The 26252-nt window shown below is 40.3% G+C and overlaps 1 protein-coding gene across 8 annotated transcripts in view; it reads left to right on the top strand.

The window, feature by feature from the left end:
- The window catches only part of acbd5a (acyl-CoA binding domain containing 5a), a 120710-nt gene that overhangs the window by 77733 nt on the left and 16725 nt on the right, over nt 1-26252 (top strand). For 6 of the 8 annotated variants that reach the window (XM_078537951.1, XM_078537938.1, XM_078537921.1 and 3 more), the window contains 3 exons: nt 1534-1651; nt 1851-1883; nt 8692-8814. In XM_078537951.1, the coding sequence (XP_078394077.1) occupies nt 1546-1651; nt 1851-1883; nt 8692-8814 (262 nt within the window). In that variant the 5' untranslated portion in view covers nt 1534-1545. The remainder of the gene's footprint in view (nt 1-1533; nt 1652-1850; nt 1884-8691; nt 8815-26252) is intronic. The other 2 variants (XM_078537924.1, XM_078537959.1) reach the window with 1 other exon arrangement.

The raw sequence follows: 26252 nt of genomic DNA, 5'->3' as shown, positions 1-26252 counted from the left end.
GATTCAGTTATATAGGGCATTGGTGAGACCACATCTGAAGTACCGTGTACAGGATTGGTCTCTTTATTTAAGGAAGGAGATAAATGCATTGGAAGCAATTCAAAGAAGGTTTGCTAGACTAATACCTGGAGTGGGCGGGTTGTCTTATGTGGAAAGGTTAGACAGGCTAGGCATGTGTACACTGGAGTTTACAAGAGTAAGACATGATTTGATTGAAATCTTAAGATCCTGAGGGGTCTTGACAGGGTGGATGTGAAGAGAATGTTTCCCCTTTTGGGAAAATCTAGAACTAGGGGTCACAGGGGTCACTTCTTAAAAATAAGGGATCGCCCATTTAAGAATGAGATGGAGAATTTTTTTCTGAGGGTCATGAATTTTTGAATTCAAAAGGTGAAAGCAGAGTCTTTGAATATTTTTAAGGCAGAGATAGATTCTTGATAAGCAAAGGGATGAAAGGGTAGGTGGGAATGTGGAGTTGAAGTTACGATCAGATCAGCCATGATCTTATTAAATAGCGCAGCAGGCTTGAGGGGCTGAATGGCCTACACCTGCAGCTAATTCATATGTTCTTATGTTTGCTGATGGCTGTGTACCCAAAGACCACCTGTACAACAAACTGGCCACTGGTTCCCAACCTGCTGGTCATCCATACCTCTGCTGCAAGGGCCCCTACAAGCGAGATGTGAAGATGGTGGACATTGACACAGGCAGGAGGAAGACAGTCACTTACTGCTGTGACCTCCTGGAGGCTGACTGTTTGGAAGGGCATTGGAAAAGGCAAGGCAAAATGGAAAGCTCAGCTGGCCAAGAAGAGAGCTTAGAGAAAACCAGCGAATCGTGCACCTTCTCAGCACATTGCCTTCATCTGTAGCAAAGGCGGCAGAGACTGCCATGTCAGAGCAAGGCTCCTGAGCCACACCAGATGGTGTTAAACAGAGTTGACCATCAAGGCACAAACGATTGTCTAATGAGATAGAGTGCTGCCAGAGAGAGAGACTGAAAGGTTAAACCAAACAGTATAAAAGCCTTCAAAATTTTTACTTTTAAAGGATACGAGATGGTTAATTTTAAAGTGGGGTGATTTATAGAATATTTCAACAATCATGATTAGTTACTAGGATTAATTCTTCTTTAGACACTCTTGTAACATGTATGGATTATAGAACTTGAATGAATATGATTATTTCTAGAATTGTGCAGCTATTGATGAAAGATGATGTAAATTTACAGAATAAAGTTCATATTCAAAGATGTGCATTGGCACCTGCTGTTTCCTTCCCTTGGTACATGCTTGATTTCAACCATGTCATTTGGGAGGGCCCAAATAGAAGTTGTGTTGTTATGTACAGGTTGCAGTGGTGGGAATAGGACACATTTTAAGCTTTTTTCTTTGCAATTCCAGATGTTTCAAACTGGTTGGTGAATGGAATTTTCCAACCTGCATTCAGACTGTTCTTTTTCAAGCATGGAACAGAGCTCATTTCCATGTTGCTGAATGGTAACATTATGAATTATCTGCTTTTCACATTATAGATCCTTGAGTCCATGCCAATGACTGAGGAGGTAGAGGAGTTGCTTCGTGTTCTGGGACCGTTCTATGAACTTGTTGATGACAAAAAGAAACCAATATCGCCTTATGCAATCTCAGCAGGTTAGACCTTTCAGAAAGTTGTATAACATTTCCATGATTTTGTTTAATTTTTTGAACTCTTTGTTTATATTAATCATATTAACTGAAAGTAGTTAATGTTCTGCTTTAAAAAAATCACTACATTATCATTTGTTTGAAACATGCTTAAATAATAAGTGTCCTGCTATTCTACTTTCTGCATCCTGCGTTGACTGTGCAGGCCGATTGGAGAAAGTGGTTAAATCACTTGAAGGTAAGGAACCATTTTTGTTAAGCATTACTATTATTGAGTGGTAGAATGCTTTTTACTTTAGCTTTTAATGTTGAAAGTATTTACTGAGACTTGGATGATTACTGAAAAATAATGCACTGAAGGCATCATCCACAAGTCAAGCCACCATCACATCTGAGGGGGCCGTTAATGTATTGAATGAGCATTTTATTTATATCAAAAGAGTTGATTTTATGCATGAGGCTCAGTTTTTTTCTAAACGATAAGGAAATTGTATTACTTTGTGAAAAGCTATCATTTGGTAAAGAGTTGATCCTGGAGTGAAGTGGTTGTGTCACAGTAGAATAGTTCAATATGAAGTTGAGGCTGGCTGATGTGGACATCAGGCAGCAATCAAAAATGTGTTACTTTTCTTTTTTTTTGCTACAGTAGCAATCTTCAGTAAATGGATATTAAGATTAATTGCAGAAAACAGCAACTAATTGTTCTAAATTGAATCAAGATTTAAAACCCAAAAGAAATGCATTTTACTCGTTTTTATTCGTTCAGCCCAATTAGCAATAAACTCCCAACAAATTTGCAATAGATCTTAGGAGTTTAAGCTGTAGTTTGTGTGGCAACATTTTTTTAAAGAAAGTTTCATAAACAGACTGCTACAAAAATTGACATTTGTAATTCAAGTTTAAACTGTGGCAACAATGTTAAATCTGCTTTAAGCTGAAAAGAGTTGACTTCTCAACTGCTTACGTGTCAGCTGCCTTAAAGATATTTTTATGACCATAGCCTTAGTCTTGGGTCTGAGATCCTGGTCCTCAAATACTCTCTTCCTCAGTAGGCCCAAAGGCTGAGCCAGCACATTGGAGGTGACGATAAATTTTGACATACATGTCTGCGTTTGTCAAGAGGAGGCTCCTAAGATAATGAATGGCAAATGGTTTACATTTTCCAGGATCTTGCCCTCCATCATAATCGATGAGCAGAGATGTTGCGCTGTGGGACCTGGTTGGAAGAGAACCTTTAATTTTCTGGGTGTTCAGTGAAAGGCCCATCTCCTCGGAGGAGTTAACAATCACCTGGAGTTCAGATTCTGAGTAATGTTCTGAACACATACAAGTATCAGCTGCATACTGGAGTTCAATGTCCATGTTTGTGGGTATTTTGCTGAAGGTGAGATACAATATTGTATAACAGAGTTGGTCCAATGATACAGCCTCATTTGACCTCAGTCTTCACTGAGAATAGAGCCTGTGGTGGTTCTGTTGGTGAGGATCATGGCCTTGATGTCATTGTGGAGTAGGCGGAGGATGGCGACAAATTTATGAGGGCAGCCAAATTTTGGGAGGATACTCTATCAGCCTTCCTGGTTGACAGAATCGAAGGCTTTCATGAAATCTAAAAAAGATCACGTACAACAGCTGGTGCAGCTCCTTGCACTTTTCTTTAATTTGCTGCGCGATGAAGAGTATGTTTGTGGTGCCTCTTGATGGGTGAAAACTGTACTGTGACCTTGGAAGGACTTCTTTGGCCACTGGTTGGGAGCGGTTGAGGAGGATCCTTGCATGACCTTCCCTGTGACAGACAGCAGGACGATTCCTCTGTAGTTACTGCAATCAGACTTGTCTCCCTTCTTGAATATAGTCATGTTCACCTTGTCCCTGAGTTCCTCCAGCATGCACTCCTTTTCCCAGATGAGGGATATGAGGTTGTCCAACCATGATTAGAGTGTATCTCTGTGTTTCAGAATATTGACTGGGATTCCACTTGCTCCAGAAGCTTTATTGTTTTACAGCTATTGAATAGCTTTCTCAACTTCGCTTCGGATAGGGTGGCACATGGCTGAGTCAGATGGGGTATTGAGGAATAGAGCCGAGGATGTTTAAGTCAAAGACAGAGTCTCAGTAAACTGAGGAGTTCTTCAAAATGTGTTCTCTCATAAACAGTGACTGCTTTTTAACAATGATGAGCTCCCCTCCATCCTTCATTCTCTGCTAGGTGCTTGGGCTGTAGATCGTCTTGGCAGTGCTGGAGAATTCGCACATGTCATTGGTGTCTGCAAGTTGTTGGATCTCCCATGCTCTTTCTACCCACCATTTGTTTCTTATGTCATGGATTTTATGTTGTATCATTGCCTTCAGATACCTGTGGGACAGCTGCTTTTCTCTTGAGATGTTCCAGTCTGTGAAAGCTTTTGCATTATTGCTTAATTATGTCCTCTACCACTTGGTTGTTTTTGTCAAATCGGTTGTGTTGTTTCCTGGTAAAGAACTCTTCACAGGTGCTTGTTATGATGAACATTAGGCTCGGCCATGTACTATGGTCACGCTGTGCAGCTCCTGGTGGCTGGAGGTTGAGATGTTGGCAATGAGGCTGACTCAGAAGGGCTGCCTTGGTGGGATCTTTGAGACCTTCGATGTTAATTTTCTTGCAGCATTGCTTCTGTTGCCTCTGTTAATTAGGGACCAGGCTGATGGAGATGGAAAAGAATATTTGAGGACCAGGATCTCAAGCTCAAGATTAAGGTAATGGTTTACTGGGCAGCTGTGAACCCTGTGCTCCTATATACTTCTCAGACTTGGACAACCTACAAAAGGCACCTCAAAGCACTGGAGAAGTACTACCCGTGGTGCATTTGAAAGATCCCCAAATCTTGTGGTAAATAAGGCACTCCAACAACAGTGTCCTTTCCCAAGCCAAGATGCCCAGTATCGAGATGCTAATCATTCAAAGCTAGCTCTCCTAGGTGGGACATGTCATTTGTATGTCTGACACCAAACTCCTGAAGCAACTGCTCTACTCAGAACTCGGTCACGGCAAGAGACTTCCAGGGGGACAGCAGAAACGCTTTGAAATGTCCTCAATGCAACCCTGAAGAGGTCAAACATCCTGCTAACTCATGCGAGTCCCTGGCTTGACCAACCAAAATAAAGGTTCATTTGTGAAAGCAGTGAACACATTGAGAGACTTGGTCAGGAACACGCAGACGTGAAGTTGAAGTGTTCGAAAGAGCGCACAAACCTCCCAGCAACCTGTCCACCTGATCCTCCAAGCACCATCTACCCTACATGTGGCAGAGTCTGCAGATTGTGCATTGGATTTATCAGTCAATTTCGAACCCATTGAATCAGAATGGAAGCAAGTAATCTTCAATCATGTGGTACCGTCTAAGAAGAGAAGAAGGATTTTAATTTTAATTTAGATCCATAGGCAATAATTTGCTTAGTTACAGTAAAGTTTGAAAGTTGCTATACAATAAAAAATAGGATAAGACATCTGGGTATAAAGTCCTATCTGATTTTAAAGGTCTGTTAATCTCATCTTTAATTCATTAACTTTTCCATAATTACTTGAAAAATAAATTAAAATTACAGTTTACTTGCATAATCTGTAAGCAATAGAAGGACACTCTAGGGGCTTGATTTTCATCCCCCACTAAGAATGAAGTTGCATAGGGGTTAAATGCACTGTGACAAGCCTGCATGCCGGTTCCCGATCCATCTGGTTGCTGGGTCATTCTCCTGGAGGTGGGATGGGGAGTGGTAGCAGGGCAGGTAGCGGATTATCTGACTAAGGTCCTGCTCAGGCCAACTGGGATTTTCTAGTTGGCCTCCCAGGTTCCCAGAGGTGGTAGGAGCTAGCTTAGCTGCTTGGTGGTGGCCACCTGATGGCAGACTGGAGGGGTCAGTGCTCCAGGCAGGCTTGGAGCTTCAGGACTTTGTTACAACAAAATTGTGTATCGATCCCAGTTTGTAGAAAACTAGTAATATTAAATAAAAAACAGAAAATGCTGGAAAAACTCAGCAGGTCTGGCAGCATCTGTGGAGAGAGAAACAGAGTAAATGTTTTGAGTTCGTATTACTCTTCTTCAGATATTAAAATATAAATACATAACAGTAATTAAATTAGAACATCTCCAGCAATAATCTCTCTTCTCTCCCTCACACTTATCTCCCCACACTGTTACTCCTGGAACCCCTCCAAGAATCTCTCCTTGAATGCTCCTCTTCCTCATCTACATGCTTTCCTTGGTGACATCAGCTGAAGTTCCAGGGTCAGCTTCTTGATGTACACTGAGGACAACCAGCCCAACATCTCAAATTCTCCTTGAGTCCCCTTGCCGCCCCTGTTGCACTGCCATCTTTGTATTCTCAGACTTCTTGTCTGAAATGCAGTCCTGGATGAGCCACTATTTCTTTTAATTAAAATTTGAGAAGATCTCCAGTCACTACTATAAGCACCACCACCCTTTGCACCAAATACATACCACTGCCCTGCCACTGTCCCAAGTTTAACCAGACCTTTTGCAACATTGGCATCCTATTTACCCCTAGCTGAGCTTCCGATCCCATATCCTCTCCATCTCAGTAACTTTGCCTTTCTTTTTCCCTGCCATCTTGATACATCTGTTGCGAAAACCCACCATGCCCCCACCCCCACACCCATGTCTTTGTCATCTCTAGACTTGATTATTCCAATGCTTTTCCCTGGACAGCCTTCCATAAATTTCAGTTTATTCAGATCTCTGCTGTCAGAATCCTATTCTGCAGCAACCTTTCTCAATCATCACCCCTGTGCTCACTGAACTTCACTGATAATTAATTCCTCAATGACTCAAATTTAAATTTTACATCCTTCCGTTCAAATCCCTTCATGGCCTTTCTCTTCTCTCTCTCGCTAACATTTTCCAGTCCTACAACTCTGGGCTCTACGTTTCTCCAACTCTAGCCTCTTGTGAATCCACCATTTCCTTTACCCCACCATGGTTAGCTCTCCCCGAGCCATCTGGATCCAATCCCCTAGAATTCCGACTCTGCATTTCTGCATCTCCCTCCAGGAGCTGCATTAAAATAAAACACTTTTGCAGTCAGTGTCTCCTGCAGTTCACATTGTAAAACAGTTTGGGGAAGGAAGTTCTAATGTTTGCTTGGTAGTACAAAGTCTTAATGTTGCTGAAAAGAGAGACATGTTGCTGAAGCTTTTCATCTTGCACAGACTGTACTCAGCCAGCCCATGCTTGCAAAATCCAAAATTAAACATCTAACTGTTAAATATGATTCTGTGACTGGGCAGCAATTGCTGAACAATCCTGAGTGCATTAATAGCTGCGCTAACAACCAATTTAAGATAATCAGTCAAGCTCCTAATGTGACTCATTTATGTTTGCTAGAAGTGACATACATTCATGCGTGGGGACCTGTTCTCTGCAAGCAAACAGAATATGTTCGGGCCTTGCACCTTTTTTTGCTTTATCCAGTAGGTTGGAGAGCCTATAGTTCCCTGTTGCCTTCCCCATGGCAATGCCTCGGCCAACCACTTGGCACCCTTTTTCTCCTGTAGTATAAATTGTTGTGATCGCTTGAAATTTGGCATTCTTGCATTTGCCCTGATGAATAAAAGACCAAAAGCTTCGGCAACATGTTTCTCTTTTCAGCAATAATTCTAATGTTCTGAAATTTGCAATTAGGATATGATGCCAGTACACCAGCAGAAGTAGTAGTTGCATTATAGAGTACTCTTCATGACCCTAGGACATCTCAAAGCATTTTACAGCTGATAAAGCATTTTTGAAGTTTTGAAGTGAACTGTTGTTATGTTGGGAAATACAACAGAAAATTTGCACAGACTCAGCAATGAAGTAAAATGACTAGATCTTTTTTGGTGATGTTTGATAAATATTAGCCAGGATACCAGGAGAAATTTCTTTTTCTTCTTCAGATAGTGCTGTGGGATCTTTTATGTCCACCTGGGAGGGCAGACATGGCCTTGATTTTAACATTGTATCCAACAATGCGACACTCCCTCACTACTGCATTGACCTGTCAGACTTGGTGTTAGTCCAGGAGTGGAACTTGAATCTATATATAACCTGGTAACTCGGGCAAAAGCCAGTGCCGATTAATAGATTTCCAGAAAACTTGAACTAATTAAATGGATAACCAAAGGAATGGAAGATGGCATTTACTGTAGATAAATGGGGGAGGATCTCCCAGTCGGGGGTCAGGGCCCGCTCGCTGACGCATAAGATGACGTCGGGCAGAACTCCATGTCACTTTCATTTTCAGGTCAGCAGGGGTGCAGCCGAATCAGCTTTTAAATTGTGGCCATTTAAAAATGGACCTGCCCGTGCAAACTTAGGGTTTGCGGGCAGGCCGGGAGCCCTGGTGGGCTTAAGAAAAAGCATGAAATCTCATCCATGGGCGGGATGAGGTTTCATGAGGGTTTTTAAATATTTAATAAAGGTTTCAGTAAAAGTGATGGACATGTCCCAAATCATGTGACAGTGTCAGGGAAATTTTGATATCATTTCTTTAACATTTTTAAATTTGGAGCCAATCTCCCTGAGGCAGCACTTAGCTTCAGGGAGATCAGTGCGCTCTTTTGCGCCCATGCGTGAAAGAGCGCACTCCCGGCTGAGGGAAACCACCACCACCCCCGCCCCCCAACCCACCTGCACAGGGAATGCATAGCGCTTCCTGTTGGACATCAGGACGCCTTAATCGGCCCTCCCAGGTAGAGAGGTGCGGCTGCCCACGCCCGCTCCTGCACATCCCCCCCTCAACGGGAGGAAAATTTTTCCCATGGACTGCAGCGGTTCAAGAAGGCAGCTTACCACCACCTTCTCGAGGGATGGGCAATAAATGCTGGCCTAATAAAAGATAATTGTTAGATGATGCCAAATATGCAGTTTGGTCCAATTTGTTTAACCTTTTGAATATGAAGATTTTTATGAGATAAAGAAAGAATGATTTTTATGAGATGAATGACCATTTCTCATTCCATACTTGGTATATGTGGCTGATATTCGAACAACTTTTCTTTTTTAAATGCCCAGATCTTGGCAATGTTTTCAGCTCCCCCAATAACTGTAACAAAATGAATGGAAAAGTTGAAGGCAATGATAGTGGTGCAGAATCTGAACAGGCAGATGATGATATAACAGATGAAGATGATACAGGTAAATGTGGTATATTTTCTGATTAGTTTTCTTAATCATCTCAACATTGTATAATGACATCAAAATCTGAAATATATTGTTGTAAAATGCATGAATTATTTCGCAATTTTTAAAAATATGGGGACTGAATTTCATATTTAGTCATTTGGTGGTATAGAACTTGAGTATTGCTGAAAAAAGAGACGCGTTTAAGCTTTTTGTTTTGCACTCATCAGGACACTTCACAAGAATACCTAAATAAGGGGGAAAACAACAATTTATACTGTATGTGAAGAGTGTGTTGATTGGCTGGCAAGTGGACTCTGGCAGAGGCATTGCTATGGAGAATGCACCAGTGATAGTGACTGACAGTTAACTGCCAAGCCAGTGTGATGCTAGGCATGTAGGCCGTACATCCCAAAGACTGGTAGATCATATCAAACAGCATGTCCCAGCCGCTGTTTACAACAGGCAAGGTACACACTGTACTAAACCAGCCAGTGCTTGCAAAGCTCAAAACACAGTGTCCAACATTAGATGTGATTCCGTGATTAGACAACGTTTGCTAAATAATCCTCAGTGTGCTAAGAATTATGCTGACAACCAAGTTAAGATTGTTAGTCAGGCTCTCAGTGTGGCACATTTGCGTGTACTGGAAACTACATATATCAATACACAGGGCTCTGTTCTTTGGAGACAGAAAGAACATGTACACACATTGCACCAATTTCAGCTAAACAAAATAAGTGACAACCATTATTGACTCATTTCTCAGGGCTTGATATGACCAATGAGGGTCAAGCTGCCTGGTTTAAATTGCAAACAATGCTTGGCAGTTAACTGTCAGTCACCATCAGTGGTGCATTCTCCATGGCAACGCTTCTACCATTCGGAGTCCACTTGCCAACCTATCAGCACTCTCTTCACATACAGTATAAAGCGTTGTTTTCCTCTTGCTTTGGTATTCTTGCAAAGTGTCCTGATGAGTGAAAACTTTGACGTGTCTCTTTTTCAGCAATATTCAATTTCATATTTCCTATTGGATAAACTTGTCCTGGCTTACAGATGACCCCTACCAGCATTTAGAAGCTGTAGATCGGTGTGCAAGTTGAAAGTACTACTAGAGGTGTCAGCTGTGGCTCAGTTCATAGCAGCCTCGCCTTTGAATCAGAGGGTTGTGGGTTCATGTCCCACTCCTGGAAAACCAAGAACTGTGATTGTATTCGACAGAGTTGCAATCTGTGACTGTTGATAACGCGAAAGAGTTTGAAAGTACTACTAAGGATTTGCTGCATGATCTGCGACTTGCTTGGAAACTTGTCCAGAAGATTGGGCTATTATGTAATATTAAAATGTGATACAAACTATTCATAACCAGCTGATTTGTGCATTGGGTTTCATCTGTTTGAAGCAACTGTCCTGTCTTAATTTTTTGCCATTCCAGCTTACAGGTTTATACTTGCTCACATCAGCTGTGGTGTAAACTGTGACATACTAGAAGGATCAGCTATGCATGGTTACTTTACAGCTATGGCTGGTTATCCCAGTATGCTATAACTGTCCTGACAGCTGATTCTAGCAACCAATTATAGTTCTGAAGTGAAAATGTGAAGTGCAGAATGGAGTTCTACAGAATATTAGTTACCTACAACAGCTAGTTAAAGTAGCAGTGATGTCTGTTTCATAAGCAGTTGATTTACAATTGAACTTTATCAGTGGAGGTTGGGATTTGTAATTTTTGTCCAAGGTAACTGATTTTTCTATTATACCTGCACCCAGCATAAGTATATAATACATCCCTGCTGTGAATTACAATAATCTCCATCACTTGTGCTAAAGACTTGAAAACAGATTTATAACTAGTATGAAAGTCAATCTGTGGAAATGATGGATTAAATTTTCAGAAAATGGATAATTCTGCTGTTACAACACCTATTTTGTATTTAAACATCAGTTGTAACTATTTAATCCATTCAATTATACTTTTCATTTAATTATGTCCTTCCATCAATTGTACTTGATCCTCTTGCCAACCTCATCTATGAGTTCAGTACTTCACAGCAGTGAATTTTACCCTGCTTACTGTTGTGGCTAAATGATAACTAAGGATTGCCTAAGTTTTTCCCCTCTTGATGACATCACCTTTTTTTACTAAATGGAAATGAAGCCATTGGGTGTAGTTGAAGCAGGAACTACGAGCTTGCAGTGAAGTTACTTAACTTTAACTGGAAAAAATGGGATGGCTTAGTTAAGCGAACATAGTTCTCTGACTAAAGCAATAAGAAACAACTGAAAGGGATCACCGGTAAATAAATGGAAAAGCAAGTAATATGATGGAGTAGTTCAGATCTGATTTTTAAAACTAGTGGAATTCCCCAGGATGTATTAAAAATATATAAATCTTCCAATTCAATTTTTTAAAAGGTGTTGAGCATGCTAATTTTTTTCGCTCATAGAAATGACAGAGTCAAAAGTACAAGTAGTAAGGATGACTCTCATTACTTTGCTTCTCCATAAACCAAAAGCAAATTACACTACCTCCCATGTATTATATAGGAACACAGACAGAGCATTCAGCCCCTTGTAACTGTTCTACCATTCACTTAGATAATGACTGCTCTTACCTTTTTATTCTGTATCCTTGATACCATGATCCAACCAAAGTCTATCAGTGTCAATCTTGTCAATTTTAATTGGCCCAGCATCCACAGCCTTTCTAGAATATGAGTTCAAGATTTCCACTGTGCTTTGTGTGAATGACTGCCTCCTCATTTCACTCCTAAATGTCCTGGCTCCAACTTTAAGATTATGCCTTCTTGCTCTGGATTCCCCTACCAGAGGAAATAGTTTCTCTGCATCTACCCAATTGAATCCCTTTATCAATTTAAACTAGCTCAATGAGGTTAATTCCTCAATCTGCTAAACTCAAAGTAATGCAAGCCAAGTTTATGCAACCTATTCTCTTTACGCCCTGGTATCCTTCTGGTGAGTTTGTGCTATGCCCTGTTCAAGGCCAATATATATTTTTTCTGAGATTTAGTGCTGAACTAAGTGGACTACTTCTGTTGGGGGTCTGACCAGACTCCATAAGTGAAGCATAATTTCCTCAATTTTGAATTTCATTCATTTTGCAATAAAAACCAGAGAGAGCTTCAAACTAAATAGTGGGGGGAAGGGATCATGTGAGAGGAGATGTAGTAAGACAAAGAGAAGCAACAAAGTAATTGAGCAGGGCAGCAACTTGGGTGGGTAATGAGTACCAGAGTGAGTCAGGAAGGAACAGAACATACAATCGTATGAGTGCACCAGCAGATAAGGCTGGAGTTTGCAATAATTGTTTTAAAAAAGAGAGTTTAAGGCCCTAAATCTGAATGCATGCAGTATTTGTAACAAAGGGGGTGAATTGTTAGCACAGATAGAGATAAATATGTCTGACCTGATAGGCATCACAGAGACGTGGCTGAAAGGTGACCAAGGCTGGGACCTGAATGTTGAAGGGTATTTGGATGACAGGGAGCAAGGAAAAGGTACAGAGTAGCTCTGTTAATTAAGGATGATGTTAGTTCAATACTGAGAGATGACCTTAGCTTGAAAGAAAAAGATGTAGAATCAGTTTGGGTAGAGATTAAAAAAAATAGGAAAGGTAAGAGGTCACTTCTGGGAACAGTTTATATGCCCCCTAACAGTGGTTGCACTGTAGGACAGAAAATACAGGAAGAAACAAATGAGGTGTGTAAGAAAAGAACGACAATAAAATGGGCAACTTTAATCTAAATGTAGATTAGGCAAATCAAATTGGCAAAGTTAGCCTGGAAAATTAGTTCATAGAATTTTTTTGGGACAATTTCTTAGAGCAGTATGTCCCAGAGCTAACCTAGACCTGGTAATGTGCAATAGTCAGGGTTAATCAATAACTTCATAGTAAAGGAACCTCTAGGTTATAGCGATCACAACATGGTAGAATTTTATGTTCAGCTTGAAAGGGAGAAGTGTGAGTCCATGACTAGTGTTTTAAACCTAAATAAAGGTAACTATGAGGATATGAAGGTAGAGCTTGCAAAGTTGAACAGGGAAACTAGATGCACCCTTATTTAGCTACAGATGAAGTTAGGATAGTGTTATATTGAAAGAGACACTGTACAAATCTGCAAAGATTAGTGGTAGGTCAGAGAATTGGACAGATTTTAAGAACCAGCAAAGAATGACTAAAAAGATAATAAAGAGGCAGAAAGAAGAGTATGAGAGAACCTAGCTAGTAATATAAAAACAGATAATGAGAGTTTCTGCAAGTATTTGAATAGGAAAAGAGTAACTAAAGCTAGCATTGTTCCTCTAAAGAGTGAGTCTGAGGAATTGACAATGGAAAATAAATAAATGGCGGAGGCATTGAACAGGTATTTTGTGTCCATCTTCATGATAGAAGGCATAGTAAATTTCCCAAAGATAATTGATAATAAAGAGGTGATGGGGAGGGATGAACTTAAAACAATCACCAGTACTAGGAAATCTATTAGACCTAAAGGCTGATATGTCTTCAAGACCAGATGGCCTGCATCCTAGAGTAATACAAGACCTGGCAGTGTAGATAGTAGATGCATTGGTTATAATCTTCCAAAATTCCTTCGATTCTGGAATGGTCCAAGTGGATTGGAAAATAGCTAATGTAGCCCTTTTATTCAAGAAAGGAGGAGGCATAAAGTCGGAAAATACAGGCCAACCATCTTCAGCTGCATCATCAATGACCTTCCCTCGATCGTAAGGTTAGAAGTGGGAATGTTCGGTGATGATTGAACAATCTAAAGCCCCATTCATGACTCCTCAGACACTGAAGCAGTCCGTGCCCATATGCAGCAAGACCTGGACAACATTCAGACTTGGGCTGATAAGTGGCAAGTAACATCCGTGCCACACAGAGAGAATCCAACCATCTCACCTTGAAATTCAATGGCATTACCATCACTGAATTCCTGCACCATCAACATCCTGGGTTACCATTGACCAGAAAATGAACTGGACTAGCCACATAAATACTGTGACTACAAGAGCAGGTCAGAGGCTAGGAATTTTGCAAAGTAACTCACCTCCTGACTCCCCTAAGCTTGTCCACCATCTAAAAGGCACAAGTCAGGAGTGTGATCAAATACCCTCCACACAAGAAGCTTGATACCATCCAGGACAAAGCAGCCCGCTTGATTGGTACCCCATCCACCACCTTCAACATCCACTCCCTTCATCACCGATGCACAGTAGCAGCAGTGTGTACCACCTACAAGATGCACTGCAGCAGCTCACCATGGCTCCTTCAGTAGCACTTTCCAAACCTGCGACCTCTACCACCTAGAAGGACAAGGGTGGCAAATACATGGGAATATCACCACCTGCAAGTTCACCTCCAAGTTGCACACCATCCTGACTTGGAACCGCATCACCATTCCTCCACTGTCACTTGATCAAAATAGTGGAACTCCTTCCCTGACAGCACTGTGGGTGTACCTACACCACATGGACTCCATATTGAAACATATAAGATTCTTAGGGGGCTTGACAGGCTAGATTCTGAGAGGTGGTTTCCCCTTATGGGAGAGTCTAGGACCAGAGGGCATAATCTCAGAGTAAGAGGTCGCCCATTTATTATGAGACAGCCTTCCGGAAGAGCTGAGTTATTTAAAAATCCCAGAGGGAAACTTTACATAACTGTCATAAACTAAATTTTAAGTGGTATGTTTGAGAGGCAACTCTAAATTCAGGAATAAGACCACCAGTTCTTGAGAGATTTTGTATTAAACTAAATGAAACATTTTATTAAATTACACAAATTAAATATATACACATAGCTACAAATTACTACTATCATAACTTTTAACAAATTCCCAATCTAATCTCCATTAAGGCAACAGCAACCCATAGATTTTACCAGATGCCAGGCAAAGCGTTTTCACCTTACGAGTTCAAAATGAGGTTCCTTTCACTTTGGTTCCTGTGGAGACGTTGTAGGCTTGCATTGCCCTTGCTCTGCACACACACAACTGCTGAAGTTTCACCTAGCACAGCTCATTGAATGTAAATTCTCATTGTATCACCAGCCTCTTTGAACTCCACCTCTCTAACAATAAAACCACTTTCATAGTACCAATTTTATTAGTAATATAAACATATTGCTTGGTCTCAGCTAGGTAGGTGCCAAAATTCACCCCACTTCTTGAATGCTCTATTCAAAAAAATCTAAATGCACCCCATCTCTCTTACATATCAAAACTAATACACACCAAAGCACCCAGACTAGCTGGCTTTAATCCAATTAAGACACACCCACAGACTAAACCTCTATTTTAAAAGAAAAATATTTTCCAATAATATTATATACATTAATAGTTTCATGACACATTTAAGACCGAGATGAGGAGGAATTTCTTCTCTCTGAGGGTAGTGAATCTGTGGAATTCCCTACCGCAGGGGGCTGTAGAGGCTGGGTCGTTAAGTATATTCTAGGCTGAGATACAGATTTTTAATCAGCAAGGGAATCGAGGGTTATGGAGAAAAGGCAGGAAAGTATAGTTGAGGATTATCAGATCAGCCATGATCTCATTGAATGACCTATGTCTGCTCCTACATCTTATGGTCTTACTGCAGTGGTTCAAGAAAGCAGCTCTCCATGACCTTCTCGAGGGCAATTACGGATGGGCAGCAAAAAACATTGGCCTAGCCAGCGAGGCCCATGTCCTATGACAGAATAAAAGGGCCAGTTCGCCTAACATCTGTCATAGGCAAAGTGCTAGAATCCATTATTAAGGAAGTTATAGCTGGATATTTAGAAAATCAGTGTGACCAGGAGAGCCAATATGGCTTTACGCAAGGGAAATTGTGTTTAAATAACCTATTAGTTTTTTGACAAAGTGACATTCAAGATGGACAAAGGAGAACCATTAGATGTGGTGTATTTGGATTTCCGAAAGTCATTTGATCAGGTGCCACATCAAAGATTACTACACAAGATGCAATCACATGGTGTAGGTGTTAACATATTAGCATTGATAAAAGATTGATTAACTAACAGAAAGTAGAGAATAGGGATAAATGGGTCTTTTTCGGATTGACAAGTTTTAACTAGTGGAGTACCACAGGGATCAGTGCCGTAGCCTCATCTATTTACAATCTGTACCAATGATTTGGACAAAGGGACCAAATTTGCTGATGACACCAAGGTAGGTAGGAAAATAAGTTGTCAGGAAGAGGTAGAGGGTCTGCAAAAGGATATAGTCAGGTTAATTGAGTAGGTAAAATTTGGCAGATGGAAAATAACGTGAGTAAATATGAACTTCTCCACTGTGGCAGGAAGAATAGAAAAGCAGTATATTATTAAAATGGAGAAAAATTGCAAAACTTGGTAGTACAGAAGGATCTGGGTGTCCTGATGCATGAATCACAAAAAGTTAGAATGCAGGTACAGCAAGTGATTAGGAAGGCAAGTGGAGTGTTGGCATTCATTGCAAGAGGAATGGAATATAAAAATAGGGAAGCTTTACTGCAGCTCTACAGGGCCTTATTGAGACACTTCTGGAGTACTATGTACAGTTTTGTTCTCCTTATTTGAAAAAAAGATGTAACTGCTTTGGAAGCAGTTCAGAGAAAGTTCACTTGACTCGTTTCTGGGATGAAGGGCTAATCTTATGAAGAAAGGCTGAACAGGTTGGGCCTTATTGGAGTTTAGAAGAATGAGAGGTGATTTTATTGAAACCTATAAGATCTTGAGGGGACTTGATAGGGTGGATGTTTCCTCTTGAGGAGGAGACTAAAACTGGGAACACGCTTGAAGAATAAGAGGTCTACTTTTTAAGACAGAGATAAGAATTTTTTTTCTCTGCAGGTCATCAGAGTGTGGAATTCTTTTCCCCACAAAGTAGTGGAGGCTGGATCTTTAATTTTATTCAAGACTGAGTTAGATTTTTGATAGATAAGGGAGTCGAGGGTTATGGGGGGCAGACAGGAAAGTGGAGCTGAGACCATACCAGGTCAGGTGTGATCTTATTGAATGGTGGAGCAGGCCCGAAGGGCCAAATGGCCTACTGCTGCTCCTAAGCCCTATGTTCCTATTTTATTAGCCTTTATAATTTCTTTTTATACCAGTACACTAGATTTTTATTAATTTGTGAACAAGGGAACCTAAATCCCTTTACTCCACTACAGCTCCTAGTCTGTCGTCATTTAAGATTACCTCTCATTCTCCCATCCCCTCTGTTGAACTCTATCTGGCATAGTTTTCCTCATTCAGTCTGTTTGTGTCCGTTTGTAACTCACTGCTCTCATCCACACAATGTACTGTGCTCTGCTAACTTAGCCATCTGCATATCTGAATATAAAGCTCTCTCCCACCCTTTATCCAAGTCAAAAATGTATATTATATGATATATATAATATAGTAAAATGCTGAGGCCACAGCAACATATCTTCAAGGAACACCACGTGTCACATCTCACCAATCAGACGATATTCTTTTTATTGTTATTCTCTTCTCCTACCTCCCGACTTGTTACCAATCTTTGACGCAAAGTTATTTCCAATTATGTGTACTTTTAATTTGCTAATAATTTCTTGCATGGAACCTTAAGTGTTTCCTGGAAATCTTAGTCTCTTCTCCATTAACCATGTTAGTGACCTTCTCAAAACATTCAACTAAATTCATCAGGCATGACCAAACCATCATAAATTCATGCTGATCCGTTAACACTTGTCGAAGTATTGTCTCACTGGGCTAGATTTTATGGGCCACCTATGGGTGGGAAAGCAGGTGGCTGGACTGTAAAACAGGGTGCCATGCCCACCGCCAGTCTGCTTGCCCCTACCCTGCTGCGATTTTATGAGCAGCGGGGAAGGTATCGGGTGGACTGCTGCCCATTGCCCACTTTAAGGACTTCAGTTGGGCAATGTTCACTTAATGGCCACATCTCACTGCTGTTCAGATTTAATGGGTGACGGGAGAGGTCTATGCCCAACGCACAGCCTGACAAATTTGACCCTGAGGACTACTAGCCAATAAAGTTGGGGGGGGGAAGTGTTTCCCCTTTCTGGGTCCTTGATGTTAATTGGAGGCCCATAAACCATGGTTTTCCCTCCCTGCGTCCACCCTCCCCTTTCCTCCGTACCACCTACCACCCTGTATCAACCTTTCTTCCCCAGCCTCCCCTGAGTCTTATCCAACATGTCCTTCCTTCCCTCACCAGGTTTCACCAGCCCTGTCCTGGCAAGATCTCGGACTTGCCTTGAGGTCCTGCCTACCGCTGAATGCCTGCTCGCTGCAATACCGGCAATGGCACTGCTCTCGGTACTGCAGAGATGCTGGCCTCCGATTGGCCAGCAACTCTCCTTGAATGGGGCAAAAGTCTTGTTTCATTACAATTATAGACCTGTTGGTCAAAAAATAAAGTGGACCAAGGCGGCTGAGAAGAGGCAGGCTCACCCCTGATATTTACGCTGGGGTGTGGGGAGTGTGCCCTCCACTTATAATCCAGCCCTCTGTCTCTGTTCTATTCCAGTATCTCCTCTACAATTAATGTTAAACTAACAGGTCTGTAGTTACCTGGTTTTGCCCTCACCCCCTTTCTAAATAACGGAGCAACGTTTGCAATTTTCCAATCCAAGGAGACAATTCCTGGATCTAGAGAGCTTTGGAAAATTATGACTAATACATCTGCATTTCCTCACTTATTCTTTTAATCTCTGGGATGGGGAGATTTGTCTATCATTTGCCTATTAATTTCTCCATTACCATTTTTTTAAAAAGCTTATGTTAAGTCCGCAAATTTCCTTCCCTTCTGTTATGACCTTGGTAGAGACCAGTAAGGTTTTTCTTTTTCTTTTTGGAACTCCAAAAACCCAGGCATTTACTAAAAGAAAGAAGACACAAGGTTCATGGTTGAAAACAGAAGAATTTTACAATACAAAAATCAAAGAACATGGATACTATTAACTACATTCTATCTTAAATAGTCAGTACATTAAACTCATCAAAAGTACAATGAACACGGTAACTTACATTCTTAACTGCACTTCTTAACTCTGATTTTTGTTTTACACCCATTTGATTTGCACTCCGAAAAACTTAAGTCAGATGCGTATCAGAAATTGAAAGATTAACCACTTGGTCTGAAGATGGTTTCAAGTATTCATCTAAGGATTGAGATTTCTTGGGACCTGCGCTTGCTTCCAGCAAGGTTGTCCCTTTAAATCTCCTCCAACCGTCCCATGGTGTAGCCGCCCTGTTCAACACCAGCGTCACTAGCATCTTAAGTATAGCCATCTTGGGTCAGAAATTCTCTTGTTCTAATGTCATTTAACTCTGGAATCTTGTGTCAAAGAACTCTCTCTCTGTCTTCTCAGCTTTGCTATCCCAGAAGTGCAACTCATTGTTAGTAGAGTCCTTCAATTGTCAATAATTTTAAACCCTTTTAGCCAGTACACAGAATTTCAACTGAATTCTGTTTGAAAGAGATGTTCCCTGCAGCCAGCTTCTTCTCGACCAAAAACAAAAGCTCCTTCAAAACAGAACCACACACCATAATCTACTCCCCACTACAATTAACTTCTAGTTGACCCTTTTTTTTATTGTTTATCTCGCAGGCAACTTGTCACATAATTAGATACTGGAGGCAAGCTGCTTTTTATAAGAAATCATCTATCAGAGAAACCTAGTTCTTAAAGGGACCATAACCCCAACATCAGTGGTGGAGAGAGCGAATATTTGTGGAAGCGCTGCTTCTTGAGTGTTGTTGGAGCGGCACTCATCCAGGCAAATGGAGAGTATTTCATCATACTCCTGACTTGTGCCTTATAGATGATGGATACTATTAACTACACTCTATCTTAAATAGGCTTTGGGGAATCATGAGGTGAATTACTCACTGCAGGATTCCTAGCCTGTGACCTGCTCTTGTATTTATATGGCTAGTCCAGTTCAGTTTCTGGTCAATGGTATGTTGTTAGTGGGGAATTCAGTGATGCTAATATCATTGAATGTCAAGGGACGATGGCTAGATTCTCTCTTGTTGGAGATGGTCATTGCCTGGCACTTATGTGGCATGAATGTTACTTGCCATTTGTCAGCCCAAGCCTGGATGTTGTCCAGGTCTTGCTGCGTTTGGACATGGACTGCTTCAGTATCTGAAGAGTCGCGAATGGTGCTGAACATTGTCACATGAGCGAACATCCCCACTTCTGACCGTATGATGGAAGGAAAGTCATTGATGAAGCAGCTGAAGATGCAAGTTGCCAAGTTTTTTTTAAATGATTCTCTTAATCCATTGGTTTTTCCTTTTCTTGAGCTTACTATCTCTTACCTCATTTGTTCACCGTGCTTACTGAACTCTATAAGTGGTGCCATTGCCTTTTAGGGTTATATGCTAAATATTTCTTTCAATAATTCCACTAATTGTGGGTTACCCATTAACATTTGTCTAGTTTACTATGGTCAGTTCATTGCACATCTCTTTGAAGCTCGCCTCACTTAAATTTATATCCTTGGTTTAAGACTCTCTTTTCTCCCTTTCAAATCTATTCCAGTCACAATTTGCAAGATGCTTGCTTACCATCAGATTGTGAACCAATTCTAGTTCATTACTCATCACTAAATCCAGTATGGCAAGTTCCCTTCTTGGTTTTAAAACATATTGTTTCAGAAAATTGTCCTGAATGCATTTTACTACTTCACTGTTTTTACTTTTTAAGCTGTTCAGCTTCTCCCATTATATGTGAAAATTAAAATCTCCCATTCAAGCTGCATTGTTTTTGGTGCATGCTTCCCTGATCTCTGTAATTATGCATAATGCACTTCTATCGGGAGGATTGCAAACAGCTCCTGCCAGTGTCTTGCACCCTTTGCTGTTCCTCACTGCCTACAATGTTTTCACTACTTGACTACCAGTACTAAAAATTTTACTTCCTACTGCGATAATTGGGTCTAGTATCAATACTTTGGCAATTTTCCTGTCCTTTCTGAAAATGCAAAAGCCTGCAAATTTCCTTTCTTTATTTTCTACATTTGTAAAGCAGCTTTGGTGGTGAAATTCTCTCAATGTGTTTCCTTTTTGATATTGCGAAACTTAGGACTGATGGTACCGCATCCTTCCGCAACGTTTTTGTTTCTATAAATAAGTTAACTCTCAACTTTTTAACGCATTAGATCACTTTGTGGCAGAGACTTGGGTGCATCTGTTTCCTGCCATCAGTATGTTTAAAGACAGAGTATTTTATGATCTGTGGAAAGATGTTTTGGCAAAGGATTTTTGCAGAAGAAAAATTGATGTGCAGTGCTGGTATTTAAAAATATAATTTTACGTAGAAGCTGTGTATCAAAGCTATAGCACCTCCACAAAAATGTTTAAAATATGAGTGATGAGGTTCAGTTTGGCCATGTACATTCAGATGTGATATTAAGAATATGGCATCTTGTAAATTTGGCAAATGCCTATAGTGCTTGCCCAGGATAGAGAATATTGTGGTGCAGTTAGAGACGAAAAACGTGTGTGTGGTAGGATATGGGGGGATTTGGTTGTTTATCCTCCATTAATGTAAGATTTGTTTTTCTCTCTCTTCCCTACTGCCAACCAAGATACAAAGTGATGAGTTTGTGTAATAGCCTGTGTATTTACAATGTTCTTGATCAAATGATTTGTATTTTTTTTTAAAGCCCCAGTGGGCCTATTTTATGAGGAACTATTGCTATTGTTTACCTGTCTTTTATACATCATTTTTGGCCATTTTCAAATATTGTAGAATGTTTCCTGTAATAAAATAATTTTTTCATAGAATATAAATTAATGGAGGCGATGGGGGTGTAGCCCACCAGCTGGAGAACTAGCGAGAGCCCCGCGTCACCTCTTGTAGGGAAGGTTCACCATATTAAATGTCACTCAGGCACTTAACTGTACATCAGTGAGCCTTTGCCCATACAAAAGTCCCACCTGCCAAAAGCTGCCAGCCAGTTAGAGCAGCTCTACTGAACGGTAGTAGTGGTGGGAGACTGTGACTGTGCTGGTATGATACCCATCTGAGGCTTAGTATCATCACCTCATCCCAGGCCACAGGTGAGTGATAGCTGGAGGTGGGCGGAGGGGCATGGCTGTTAGCAGCACCCCCCCACCCCCCTCTCCCCGCACCCGGTTCCCTATACCACTTCCCTTGATCAGGCACTGAATGCCTTTGAGTGAGGGAACCCCCATGGAACCCGCACGGGTTTGCTTGTCATGCTCCCTGCATGGCAAGGCTGCTGCCTGCTGCTAGATTAATATCAGCGGCTGCAGGATGAGGCACAGGGGCCGCAATTGGCAACGGGGCAGGAAGGCCATCTTCGGGCCTTTCCACGATGGACTTAAGTGACAGGGTCGCCACCCACTACCTTTCCACCTGATTAAATGCCCTCCTCCATCAAACTCGCCACAGGGGAGGAAAATAAATTTCACTCAATGATTTTACTTTGCTCTTTCTGGAGAGGGTTGAGAAGATGGAGATTCTCCCTTAGTCATCCCCAACTCAACCTGCAAAGATATAATGTATTTTTTAATCACACCCATTCATGGTGGTAAAATTAACAGTGCTCCCAGTTGAAGGGCAGGCATTTTCAGTTACACACTTTTCAAAGTTTACACTTTTGCCCTGGGCATCTCTCAGTTTGATTGATCTATAGAATCTGGAAAACTGCTGCATGGAGTAATTCTCACCAGTTTGTGATAATGTTTTTATATGATATCAAGGTGATTTTCGTAGACATGTCCATGCAACTGATTTACAGTTCTACAGGATCTCCTGTTCCTTAAATTATGCTGTTTGTTATTTGCATTCATATTAATTTGAGACACGCACACATACATTGGTGTACAACTGTGTGCAATATTTTTTTGTTTTTGCTGTTTTTAAGTTGCCATATTAATGCAAGTTGAAAAATTTGTGTGGCAGTCCTGCAGATGCCAGCAGGCTATTTGCTCCAGAGTTGCATCGCCAGTTAACTTGATCCTGTTCTCATCTGATACATGCTTTCAGCAGAAGTCAGTGGGATGGGTATTAAGGAGCCTGTTAGGAGCATATTTGTTTTTAGCCTCTATTGTAGCTCCCCTACTGTTTATCATGCCCATTACCATCTAACTCTCAGATCCATGGACTGAACTGCAGACAGTCTTGATCAGTAGAGCACAAATACTCATTAACTCTTCGAGTTAGCCCTCTTATGTACACTTCCAAAATGAAGTTTCTTAATTATACCAGATAACTCTGGTGAAGCATTCTACAGAACTATTGATGAATTTTTAAGTGAAAAAATTATAGACCAGCAAATATTGGCAAATCAAATTTTGATTTTGAATATTGCCTGAAATTTGTTTTGTAAATCTTACTGGTTAATTTGCGATCTGAATGTTAGTTTGCACAACTTTACCTGTTCAGAATAGGTGACATGCCTCAAAGTTCCAACTGCAATCATCAGATATTTGTCAGGCCAGTGCCAGATGGCCAGCTGTTATTTTATGCCTTGTGGTTTTGGCTTTTGACCTAATTACTTTAAAAATATCAAATCATATGCAGACTTGTCATTGCACCAAAATGAATTTACTGTGTAACAACATGTAAGATCATTGATTCAAAATGCTGCATAAATTATTACTGTTAAATTGTGACATAATACAAATAGTTTGTTTAATCGAACAACTTTTTAAGTTGAAAGTCAAGTTCAGTGCACCAAAACTAATGTAAGGACTACATCGGATAAGAAAATAAATACTTTCCTCGATAATTTACTCCGATATTTTCAACCATATTCTATTGATCTATCATTTGATTTAAAATTGTAAGTTAATAACATTTGATGTGGCTTTTTATTCTGCTTTCTCTGTTGTACTTCAAAACTCTAATGATATCTTTTACCTCAAATAACTACATTATCCACATGAAAGATTGATGTACAAGCTTACAGCATTGGGCATCCTGGGCAAACCTTGAGCTGAATAAAGAATTGGCTGAAAGAGGAAGCATTTAGGGAAATGATATTAGGCTGGTGCTTTCTATGTAAAGTGACCTCAGGATCTCTGCATTTTCTGATTTTTTTTTGCTCCTGATTGATGTGATTGGTCAGATTCACAGCTGATTCCCAACTTCAGTGGAGTCTGATGAAATGGTTAAAGTGTTACAAATGGACCTCGGTAATACTTGCAATGGGTAGAACTATGGCAGATAAAACTCAGGAAAGGTAAGTACAAGGTATTGTACATTGTAATGGAAAAAAATGAAGGACATAATGAGTGAGTGAAGTTGAACCAGAAGGGAAAAGGCTGAAAGAGATCTGAGAGTGATTGACTCCACACTGGCCATATCCAATCATTGCAGAGCTGCAAGTAATGAAGGTTGAGCTATTTTGCCAAATCAGTCACACAACACCCGAGGCCATTTTGCTGCATTTGTATAATAATCTGGACCATCTGAACCCAGATTAGTGTTCAATTATGGTCAGTAGGATAGTTGGAGACATCCAAGCTTTGAAAACGGGGTGGAGAAGAGCCAGCAGCCTGAACTTTAGAGTGTAGTTTTGAGTAAAGAGGAAAAGCTGGAAGAACTTGGCCTCCTAAGCCATGAGAGGAATTTTATAAGAGGCATATAAGGCGATAAATGTAATTGAAAGGGTTAATTTTTAGCAACGTGTCAAGTTCAACTACAGTGTTAGGACCAAGTGACAAACTGATGTCAGGAAGTGCTTCTTTGTGAAAAGAGTGACTAATACCTGTAATGAACTTTTAGGGAAAATAGCAGAAGAAGAATTCTGGAGTGTTTCAAGAGGCAGTTGGATATTGTGAATAAGATGCCAGAGTTCTGTGGAAGGATAAGCTAGGTAGATCATTTGGTGGTCTTCATCTCTACTTATCTTTTTTTACAAGATGTTGTTGTGTACAATACCTTAGATTTTTACCTCTCCATTTAAGGTAAGCGGAGGTAATATTTTCACCTTTGTTAGTCTGTCTGTAAATAACATATCTCAAACTAATGGACTGATTTCAACGAAACTTGGTATACAAATAAGGTATGTCCCAAGGAAGAATTGATTCGTTTTTGGCAAAGGTGGGGATTCGGATCGTGGAATTTTTAAAAGAATCCGTTCACATTGGCTGATAGGGTGAATGGACGTTTTTTTAGAATGTTTTGGGTTGTTTTATTTTAAAATGTTGTTGATTGATTGTTTTAGAATGTTGTGGATTGTCTCTGCTGCTGTGGTGAAATTTGTCACAGCTGCCAAAATGTGAGCAGAGTTTTCAAAGCAGGTTATTGGATGTGGATTAGCTTGAAGCTTCCTTAATGAGATGGAAGCTCTTAATAAAAAGATTTTTTTTTCAACTTTGTAATTACAGAACATCAGCCAGGCAGGGGAAAGCCTCAAGGTAGGGCTCCATAATTATAATAACATTATCACAGCATGACAGATGTCAACGCTCTACTGAATGTCCTTTTCACTTGTTTCTAGATAAAGATTTCATTAAGTGCACCTGCAGTAGTTCCTAAATTTACTTCAAATACTATGGCACAAATGAAAAATGATTTTCTAATAGTGCCATTAGAATGTAGCAATTGCTCCCTCTTGAGGAAACAAAGTTATTTCTCTGAAGTCCATAAAGGGTTTTATTGAAACATCATAAATTTACATAGTTATTAATAGTTGATTCTAATGTTTCAAACAAAGGTTAAAAACTCTTCATTTTAATGAAGCTCAAGTGACAATTAACTGAATAAACAATGAAAACTGCAAAAGAAGCCAAAATAAGAGCATAAGAATTTGGAGCCGGTATCGGTTATACGACAGCTGAAGCCTAATCTGTCATTCAGTAAGATAGTTCATCTTTGATCTCAACTCCACTTTCCTGCCCAATGCCAATGCCCCTTGATTTCCCCTAGAGTCCAAGAATTTTTAATGTCAGCGTTCAAAGGCATTTATAAATAAATAAAGATTTGCAGGTGTGATGAAAAAATAGAGGAGAAAGATTTTATGTGGAAAAATCAAGTAATTGATATATTACATTGGATCCAAAAAAAATTCCACAACTCCTTGCTTTAGATATTAGAAGACATAATTAGATTTTCATCTGTTTCTTTCCCACCGTCCCCAAAATACAAGTGCAGTTCAAAATAGCTAGTCCTCAATAGAAAAGCTCCTCAGAACACGGATGAAAAGGGTATGGATAAGTACAATAATTCTGCTTATCCTTATGATCTTGTCTTTCTTTCTTTCTCTCTCTCTCTCTCTCTTATATATTAATTTCCTTATATATTAATTTCCTTTTTGAATTTCATTAATGCTGAGAAAAGACAAGTTGTTGAAGCTTTTTGTCTTGCACTGCTCAGGTCACAAGAATACCAAATGTAAAGGGAACAACAGTTTATACTTCATGAGAAGAGAGTGCTGATTGGTTGGCAAGTGGACTCCACTTGCCAATCAA

Source organism: Cetorhinus maximus, chromosome 3, assembly GCF_964194155.1.
Source record: "Cetorhinus maximus chromosome 3, sCetMax3.hap1.1, whole genome shotgun sequence".
NCBI classification, from domain to species: Eukaryota; Metazoa; Chordata; class Chondrichthyes; order Lamniformes; family Cetorhinidae; genus Cetorhinus; species Cetorhinus maximus.
This window is presented reverse-complemented; position numbering and strand designations above follow the sequence as displayed.